A 10,655-nucleotide genomic window follows, 5' to 3' on the forward strand; every position below is an offset into this window, starting at 1 on the left:
GTGTGTGTGTGTGTGTGTGTGTGTGTGTGTGTGTGTGTGTGTGTGTGTGTGTGTGTGTGTGTGTGTGTGTGCGTGTGCGTGGGTTTGGGTGTCTAGGAAGCATGGACTTGGACGTGGAGAAGATAATCCTATGCATCAGGGAGGGGAATGGAGGTGGCGTTCAAACACAACTACAGGAGTTCAATACAGAGGTCAGACGCATGTACACACACACACACACACACACACACACTGTGTGTGTGTGTGTGTGTGTGTGTGTGTGTGTCACAGAGAGACACTGCAACCCAGATTTCTTATTTCTTATTTCCTCGCTCCTCACTTGAACCAGAAGTCATACTGGTGCACCATTTTCAGGAGTGAGGATCGAGGAGGGGGGATACACAAGAGCATCCTCCCAGGAAGACTTGCCTTATTCTATATTATTAGACCTGTAATATTCCAGACAATTCTTCGTATGATGACTTACAAATATTTATATATTTTTTATTTTAGTATGCTCAGTGCTTCTTCTTCGACGTAGAAGAGAGGGACCGAAGGAAAGTAAGTATGGTTCACTAGCTGTAGAACCGGGTTTTGCCTTACGTGTGGTCCTTACGAAGGCTTGCCTTATGTTACAGGCGTTTCCTGAAAGCGCACGTAAGCGCCTCTCAACACAGGCTACGCAGTAACTCATTCCCTGACATCTATTTAGGCTTTGTAAACAATTGCATGGAGTAGGTATGACAAATAACTTAACTTAAATATATATATTAAGTAAATAACTGAAGTGGCCGATACCAATAACCCAGATAAATTATATACAATGGCAAATATAGGCCACATTTAAATGTAAAATCACACCTGTGTGAAGTGTGGGGCGCTCTTGTCAACGTGCAAATTTGTCATATTTGCCATTGACAATGAAAGGAGAAATTAGGTCAGATGGAAGACCATGCATGGGGGCACCAAAAGTATTAGGCGTCATTTTCTGGGTATCATGAAGGTGTACAGGTGAACCCATACGTTTTTGAGATACAGTATGTTGTTTAGTATCAAAGTTGGGGACCAACCAAGCACAAGAGCCCTGCTGCTAATGGGGCTAAAAAGCAAATAGAAAACTGGAGATGGTGTCCATGTTGTGGAATTCTGGATCAACCCGTAATTATTGATGAGGCAATGGGAGTCTGAGACAATATTCTAGGTTGTCATGGCCATGCTTTAATGTACATGATATCATGGGGAGAAGTACAAGGAGCACAGCACAGGGAACAGACAATATTTTACTAGCTGCTTCAAGGACAAGCTGAACCATAACAAGACAGGCTGAAACCAAAACAATAGCTATAAGGACTAGTGGAGTATATGGTCAAATATAAAGGATAGATATAAAAGCAACCATAAAAACAACATAGTATAATGAATAATTATTCTGCAGTCACCCACCCCTCCCACAAAAGAGGCTCCTCCCACCCCACCCCTCCCCGAAGACATCATCTGTGATTAAGAGTTCTGCTGTATCAGTTGACCCTGATCCCCTCTCCTTGTATGCTCAAGCAGATTAAGCGCAACCAGTGTTATTGAATTAGTGAACATACTGTACTGTGTGTTGTGTCTTTCCTACACTCTCAGCTTTATCTTGCCATGCTGCTAATGAACACCAATATTGTCATTGCCCCCCCCCACCCCAACCCATTACATGCTGTTGCTGACTGAAAATGGACGGTCTTCTGCAGCAAAGAAAATTAGATGAGGTAAATATTGTTGTTGTTTACAAAACATTAACCTCAAAGAGCATAGTCACTGTCAGGTGCAAACCAGTAGTATCTTTTTTATTTTATATATTGTTTTTGCAAGAAATAATACCACGTTTTATACTTCCACAATATGTCGCGATGCAATGTGTTGAGAGCTTGTAGATGTGCTATTTCGTGAAGGTTTTGAGGTTTTGGAAATACAAGGTTTCTGCCAAACAGATACGATGAATTATGCAGGCCTATGTTACACACGCTTATGCGAGCCTTAATAATTGATTTGTCTCACATGATCAGTTCAGGAAGAATAAAGTGAGGAAGTATGTGGAGTCAGAATTTGACAGTGATGAGCATGACGAAAAGGATCACAACCTCATCCTAAGACAGGTACCTGATGATGTCACTTCCTCCTGTTGCAAAGTTTAACCAACAAACCAGTAAAACTTTCTTTCTTTCTTAAAACATAAATTAACTAGCCCATAATATCAACTTTTCTCTTTGTGTCCTCAGAATTTAGCGGCTGTACTGGTGAGGTTCATTCGTGCAGGAGTTAAATCTCGTCTGCTGAGAGTTTGTCTAGTCACATTACGGATCCTCTCCAGGGATAAAAAAGTTCTGAGTCCCCTGCTCACCGACAGCGCTCTGCTAACACTGACCAGGCTGGCTGGACTGACCTCCAGTGACAACGCTGAAGAATCTGAATCTGACAATTATGACGACATCATTACCGCCCTCGCTGAAGCTAAACAGGCACACAATAGTGATGACCATGAGGGTGAGATTAGGGCTGCAACTATCAATTATCTTCTTAGCAATCAATGACTTTTTTGATTGATCGATTAATCAGGAAGCAATTATTATTTATTTATAGATCAGCGATCAACTTCTTAAGACCTATTTCATTGCAAAACAACGTTGTGCAAAAATAGTGAAAATAGATGATCTAGAAGCACGGAACGTGTTGCTTGTGTAGATGTATTGTGAGCTTGTAGATAGACTATTGTACATTTTTGTCAACACTAACATACCCAAAAAAGTATTGACTATTATTTGATAGTAATCATTATAGAGTGTTTGTTCTGTAATAGGGGTCTCGCCATCTCTCCAGATTTTTTACAAACAGAAAATACAATTTCCATTTGTCAGCTTCAATTTTATACTGTTACAGTTCCAATTTGTCTGCTCATTTCATTCTGTCATATCACTTCCAATATCATGTGTTTAATCTGTATCCTGTATAAGTTCTCTCTCCTTATTGGTATCAATCAACAATTGGTATCTTGACCTGAAATTGCATTTATGTTTAATCAAGAGCTGGAGAATCAAGGAGACCCCTGTTACTGAACAAACTGTGTATACCAATGCTACGGTACTATCAGAATATAAAGAAATTTAACACTTAGTTTTTGTTTTTTTAAAGAAAAAAACATATCAGTTTGATTAACTGTTGCACCCCTAGGTGAGATGGAAGACGGTGAGGAGGATGACGAGTGCGTTACACTCGACGCAGACGCCAAGAGTGACTTTAGCAACAGCAACAACGGAGACCCGGAAGGATGTGGCGGGTGCGGTAGCCAACCTGCCAGTGTCAATGACACACACAGGGGCAGCAGCAGCAACCACAGGGCCTTGGAGCGCGGGAGGAAAGACCGCAGAGAGAGCAAGAAGGACGAAGAGGTGGATGAGGACAGAGTGACAGCAGAGGAGGAGCTGAGGAAGGAAGCGATGAAGGTGTTGTGCAATATGATGTACAACAGCACCTGGGCCCAAGAGAGGTTCAGCACCCTGAGGTGGGGTCATGGGGCCACACACACACACACAAACACACACACACGCACACACACATGCAGCCTGCATCCCAGATTTATTATTTATTATTTCCTCGCTCCTCACTTGAACCCGAAGTCGTACTGGTGCACCATGTTGTGTTTAGAGGACTGAGGATCGAGGAGGGAGGATACACAAGAGCATCCTCCCCAGGAAGACTTGCCTTATTCTATATTATAATTAAGCTATATTCTATCTTATTGTAATATTCCTCACGACCTTTGGTATCATGATATTACCTGGCTGCCAATTAACGCCTTTCCTTTTCCCCAGGATTCTGAGTGATCTTACAGAAAGCCTGTCTAAAAGCGCCTACCTAGCACCCTCCAGTGTTCAGTTCTATGAATTACGCCTCATGTTCCTCATGACTGCACTGCGGCCTGAACTGAGAGTTCAGCTTCAGCAGGTTAAATATAACCTATATTATGTCAAGTTTAATTTTATTTTATTCTTAACACTGACTGTCCTATAAGTTTGTGCAGACCCACAGAAGGGTGTAGCTGTGTTCCTTTGAGGTGAAATAGCAGACTTAACTTTATGTATCAACTATAAAGTCGTTGTGTCAATCTGCTATTTTTTAAAACATGGCATATAATATATTTTCAAATGGGGTCCGCAGACAAATACGTATCAATTCCTTTGACATGAAAATGTTCTCTCCCTGTTGTATTGATCCAGGCAGGAGGGGTGTCCATCCTCACAGCGACTCTAGAGCATTGTCTTGAGATAGAATGGAAGAACCAGTATGAGGCGGTTCTGGGTCCAGCAGTGGCCCCCATCTCTTTCGAAGCATCTCAGCGTGCTGTAGAGATCCTCAAAATCCTCTTTAACATCACCCACAGCGCTCACAATCAGGAGCTAGAAGCGGTCAGTGGATTTCTAACTGAACAGGGGTTTAATTCTCAGTTGCTGTTAAGTATGGTGGTTTAAATCTAGTTGTATGGTGGCTTTACCTTCTTTCTCAGGAAAACGCAGATCTCTACCGACACCTAGTGGCAGTACTTCGTCTCTGCATGATGAGGCCTTGCGTGCTGACAGACGACACTGATGAACTGCTGGGGTGAGAGAGTGAACAATGAACATGGGCGACATAATCAATGAGAGGTTTATGATATACTGCCAAATCTCTGTGGCAAAGGGTATTATCAATCTCAAACAGTACAATTTGGTTAGATGAAGGTTACATCAAAGGGCTTGTCGACACCTCAGGTGGCACTGTCCTGTCTCGCCAGAGCCTAATTAGCTATCCTTTGTCGTATGATCCACACAGTGGTGGAAAGTAACTACTGTATGTACTGTATTGTGTAAAGGTTGAGGTACAGGTATATTAAATGTTATACTTTTCTACTCTACTAACACCTCAGAGGCAAATACAATGTACTCCACTACAATTATTTAATATCTTTATTTATACTAGCATTGTAGATTTTGATTAGTAATAGTGATACATTATGTATTGTTATAGGTTAAGCTACCCAGCAGCACATAGAGTAATTATTCTTGTTATGCTCCTTCCTCCCTTTCTATCTGTTCTCCTTGCATGACCCCCCCGCCTCCCATAGCCACACAGTCAACCTGCTGTCAGCTGTACCTCTACAGTGTCTGGATGTGTTGTTGTCTACCCCCCCGGTTCCCGACTCCCAGCAGAGCGAGGGGGTGAACATGGACTGTGTTCTCCTCCTCCTTGAGTTCATGGAAAGACGTCTGGAATTGGTGAGGTTGGGCAGAGAGTGAAAGATTAGAAGATGTATTTAGGATGGGCAACAGTAGAAGATGGAGCAAAAAATGTAATAAAAAGAAAAAACACCATCTGCGTTGCGCCATACATACAGCTTTTGTTGCAAAAACAGAAAGGCAGGTAGCAGCCAATGTGAATGGGCAAGCTATTTTACTGCAGTATATGACACAGACACTCAACCTTTTTAACTTGGATCCCCAGTTTCATCATCTCTGTTGGGTGGAAACCTCATTTGTCCAAAACTGTTACTTTTCAGGATTCCAATTCCAAAATAGCAAAAGTAGCAGATAATGTAAGTCTCCCGAGCCTGTGGATCTGCTACCCCTCTACTTCTGTGTGATGCTGTATAGCATGATCAAGTAGATGGAAAAAATCCCAAAAGTTAGAATATGGAGATAGGAGGTTTCTGCCTGACAGCAAAGATATGCATTGGGGCATATGAAACTGGGGGTCCTTGACTGGGATCCATCGCCTAATGATTAAGCCATTTGGCTTATCTACACTATCAACACAAATCTATACTGTATACAAATAGAACCAAATCGACCCACCTGTAAGGGTCCATTTGGTTCTCTTTGCTCTATTGACATACAGTACATGTACTGCTGTCTGTATGTCATATGAAAACTACACACACTTCAGAGCAAGCACACATATTTAGGGAACTTGTGTGCATAATATGGAGGAATGATGGGCCAATATTGAAATAAGACAGATGCGTGTTGTGTGTTACATGTTTGTCTGTCTTTCAGGAGGACAAGATGAAAGAGAATTTGACCCCCGTCCTCAACCTCCTGATTGAGAGCTGCCGAGCCCACAGAGAAACACGACGCTACGTCAGAAACCATGTAAGGCAGACAAAACCACACAGCCTGTCAAATAGACTCAGCTTCACTGCAGTGCAGTGACAGCGTTTTTCACATTCAACTTCAATACATTGGTACATTAGGTTGTTGGAGAGGACCGTGGGCAGAAAATGGACAGAAATATGGGTTATGGGGTGCAGGACGGTCTGACTCTGTACAGCCTATACAGCTGAGGCTGTTGGCTGAGGATGTGTTTTTCCTTGCAGTCCAAAGCGACACTGTGTGAGCTTGTAAGTCGTCTTATTTCCGGCAAATCGGGATGCTAGGGTTCAAGAGGTTAAAGAGAAACACTATTTTGGCTGTAATATATCAAATGGGGTTAGAACAAATATACTCTGTGTGTGTGTGTGTGTGTGTGTGTGTGTGTGTGTGTGTGTGTGTGTGTGTGTGTACTGTATACACAGTATATAGTGAATTCAATTGCAATCCTACCCTGGCTTTCATCAGATCCTGCCCCCACTGAGAGATGTGTCTGTGAGGCCAGAGGAGGGAAGTACAGTTAAGAGCCGTCTGATCCGCCTCATGACCCACATGGACACAGACCTTAAACACTGCGCTGCTGACCTCATCTTTGTTCTCTGCAAAGAAAATGGTGAGACCATCACTCACAGCAAATACAGTACCAAACATTCACTGTACAGCTCCAGACAGGCCTCTAATGGCTTTGATCACATTGATCACACGTTGAAAACACATTAAAATCAGAACGATTTTTTTTACCGATTTGTGCGTCATGATTCCATAACCCGCGGTTCAAGTTATTGGCTAACACTTATGTGTCCTCCTGTCATAGCGCCACCATGAAGCCAATCTGAAACAATTTGGGTGGAGGTTCTTCCTTGGCCTACTAAGAGTGTGTGTGTGCAAAAACATAATCCCTGCCCGCCCCGCGGCCCCATTCCGGCTTGGCGGACATAGTGACCACTAGCGTTTGTGCATGTTTTCTCAAGCACCACCTTTTCCCTCTAGTGGGCCGTTTCGTCAAATACACGGGCTATGGCAACGCAGCAGGCCTGCTGGCCACCAGGGGCCTGCTGGGAGGTGAGAGGCCAAAAGGCTCAAGCTCCACGACCCAGTATTCCAGCGACTCAGACTCAGACACAGAAGAATACCGGCAGGTCAAAAGCCGTGTAAACCCAGTAACGGGGCGTGTTGAAGCGGAGCAGCCGGACCCCATGGAAGGGATGACGGAGGAAGAAAAAGAAGAGGAGGCTGAAAGGCTGGTCACGCTTTTCAGTAAACTGTCCAGGTCAGTTTTATACTGAGGAAGCTTTTATATTAGAGATACACGCCTAATAGACGAGACTCCATTAATTTACTGCATGTACATGGTCAATTTGTTGGTAACTGGAACGCTCGCCCCAAAATCACGCTCGCCCCCATATTTTGAGCGGATCGCTCTTCCCCAGCAGATGACTATTCGTCCCACCTGGGTGAAACTCTTGCCCAACTAACTGTTCCGAGCTCGCCGGATTTGACTGGGGCGAGTAGACCTTGTTTGCCAGACATACGTGGGTCTGACCGTTCCGACGTCTTTCACCAGGGACGAGCTTATTTTGGGGCAACCGTTTTTTTTATTCAACAATTGTTTCTCCCCATGGTGATACAACAATCCTTAAATGGAATACGTGGATTAGAGATCCATTTAATAAGCGAATATTGGTTATGTAAGTAATACATCAGTTAATATCCATTCCATATACCCCTACAGTATGGGCTCGGTAGTCGGTAGTGCAGTAATGGGTGGCACATTGTGCATAATACTGTTTATAAAATCTTCATTGAAAAATAGCTTATCTACAAGCTCATGTGTTTTGAACTTGAATATTTTCAAAAGTTCTTGAAGATTTTCACCTACAATGACATGCCCAAAAAAGGCACACCCGGGTTCAAGTTGTTAACACGCAGGATTTGTTTTGTGAACTGTGTCAAAATTAAGTTGTACTGTTTATGATTATTATTACTATCTTATTTTATGGGCTTATCTGTTGCGTTGGCAGGGAAAATATTATCCAGCCAATGAGATTGGATGCAGAAGGAAAGCTTGTTCCCATGTCAGGCTTGAGGAACACCTTGCTGGCTGAGGAAGAAGAGTCTGGCGCCGACAGTGACACAGAGGCAGATGAACGCCAGCAGGAATGACTTTTATCTACTGTATGTTTTGTTTTTGTTGGTTCTTTTCTTTTTTTATAAATACCCTATACTATATGTATATAATAATATGTTTCTTTCCAGTATACAATACTTTTGGTTACTGTTTTATACTGTTCTTTTAAAGTTATGGGTAGAATCTAAGGAAATGTTTGATGCACACAAGAGAAAATACAAAACATTACAATAATACAAAAATACAAAAACATTTTGTTTTATTTGAATACAGACTCGATGTGTAGCACCAATCTGATTGCAGAACGATGGAAAAGTGGTTGAGGACCACCCCATAAGAAAAGGCAAAGTGTGACAGACATATGAATTGACCAACCACAGACCTCCTTAGACCAACCGTGGACCAAACAGTCCATGTCAAGCCCATCACACACCGTCTGCGACCGCCGCGCGTCAAAACAGCCGCCTCCATTATTTTCAATTAACCTATCGCACACCGGCGGCGTCCGACGCGCGCTGGAGCCTCGCCTGGCGCGCCGATAGAACCAGTTCTATTTTCCAGGCGGCGCCGTGCAGCAACGCGTCGCGCCGCGTCGGACGGAGCCGGTGTGTGTTGGGCTTTACAGTCCAGTCAATAAGAGGCTTCCTGGCCTTTTTCTCAGGCAAAAGCTGAAATCTCCCAAGGAACCCCCAGGGATCCTTGGGAGATTTTGCCTATTAAAACATTATACAAACTTGCAATGCAACACGTAGTGAGCTTGAAAGCTTGAGGAATGTTGGAGAACAACTGATTTAGACGCTACACCATTAGACCTACTGACCACACGACACAAATCTTAAGAACAAACTGTATGTTATAGTAAATTAGGTGTTTGCACACTAGTGCGTCTTTTTTGGCCGAATATCGGAGTGAATTTCGGCGGAAGTTAGAAAAATCACAGCAGTGTGAACTGAGTGGTGCAACTCCGTGTGGGGGTCCCCGTAACTTCCAGACGCACAGGAACGCGCCCAGGGGAACCGGCCCGCCACCCTGCGTCCGAAACGGTCGAGAAATGACATAGTTACCGTGTGGGGGTCCCCAGGGGTCCCTCTACTGTACTGTACTGTCACACCCGAAATCATCATTATTTTGACCGATCCAGACACACGTGCATCGATGTAGTCGCATCGTTAATGTTAAAATCGATTATCGATTCATATCGATATTTTTTGACACCACTAATATATACAGTTAATGTGTGTGTGTGTTAAGTTGCACAACAGTGACACTTGGTGGTGAAAACCAACCAAACGCGTGCTCGGACGGACCCAGCCAGCCAGGGACACACAAAGCTCTGCAATGGAGTGGTTGCACCACTCAAAAATCAACCTATTTCGACAGTTATACGATAGACATACCCATATGTCTAGTGGGATCTAGTGGATGATAGCCATTAGCCTACTAAATAGTAAATGGTGCATTTATATAGCGCATTCACAGATTGCGGCAGAAGCCATGCAAGGTACCAACCAGCACATTGGGAGCAATTTGGGGTTCAGTGTCTTGACCAAGGACAATTCGACATGTAGACAGGAGGAGCCGGGATTCGAACCGCCGACCCATAGATCATTGGACGACCTGCTCTACCTCCTGAGCCAGTCGATACTTTTGGATCTGCAAAACGCACCAGTGTGCAACCACCTTTATCTGAAATGTGAATTCAATAATGTTGTGGAATCCTTTCAGCAAATTGTCGTGTCTAGTGTCTACCAAGAAACATCACTGCAGTTTAGCTGTCTTTTGGTAGACATGACAATTTGACATACGACAAATATATTATGCCGTAGTGTCTGTAAATCTGCTAGATTGTTTATTTTTTAAATGCTGTTTGCTTTGTCTGCTAAATTATTGTAGGGTGAAATCATCCATCACCATTAAAATGTAATTTTATGTGTAACTGTTTCCAAAGATCCTTTGTATTAACTTGAATGATTATAATGAGTTTTATATATAGGGTGGATGAAAAGAAAATACTTAAAATATGTTATTTGAGCAAAGTGCTATTTGTAAGAGTTTGTTTTCAGTTTGTTTTCTTCTTATAATGTAGTGATACTCTTGAGTTGATGACATGAGTGAAATTTCACGGCTACAATATTGTCATTTTATGAATATGTCATTACTATCATACAGTTCTTTACTGTTTCTTTTCTGCTGGAGCCAGCACCAGCAAGTTTTATCTTTTCGATAAGTTGATTTCACTGTGCTTTACATTTGTTAAGTGGTATTGTAATTCATTCATCTATTCTATTGTCAAATGAAATATTGTAAACGTGTTGATCAATAAAATGAAAGTAAAACTACCTGAAGAAGGCATAGGTAGGCATTTGTAAACTTGTCACTTTCAGTGA

General features: G+C 42.7%; 1 protein-coding gene across 1 annotated transcript; it reads left to right on the forward strand.

The window, feature by feature from the left end:
* Positions 1 to 101: 101 nt before the first annotated feature.
* Positions 102 to 8,303, forward strand: LOC310874701 (chaperone Ric-8A; the record flags this gene model as incomplete). Its single annotated transcript, XM_083787565.1, has 13 exons — positions 102 to 191; positions 493 to 540; positions 2,028 to 2,117; positions 2,241 to 2,505; positions 3,190 to 3,520; positions 3,831 to 3,963; positions 4,236 to 4,424; positions 4,523 to 4,617; positions 5,120 to 5,270; positions 6,048 to 6,143; positions 6,609 to 6,753; positions 7,131 to 7,410; positions 8,162 to 8,303. 13 exons carry the CDS (start codon positions 102 to 104, stop codon positions 8,301 to 8,303), a joined length of 2,055 nt encoding a protein of 684 aa, XP_083643691.1.
* Between the last annotated feature and the right edge of the window lie 2,352 nt (positions 8,304 to 10,655).

Source organism: Protomyctophum parallelum (genome assembly GCF_964188405.1).
Source record: "Protomyctophum parallelum genome assembly, chromosome: 17".
NCBI lineage: Eukaryota > Metazoa > Chordata > Actinopteri > Myctophiformes > Myctophidae > Protomyctophum > Protomyctophum parallelum.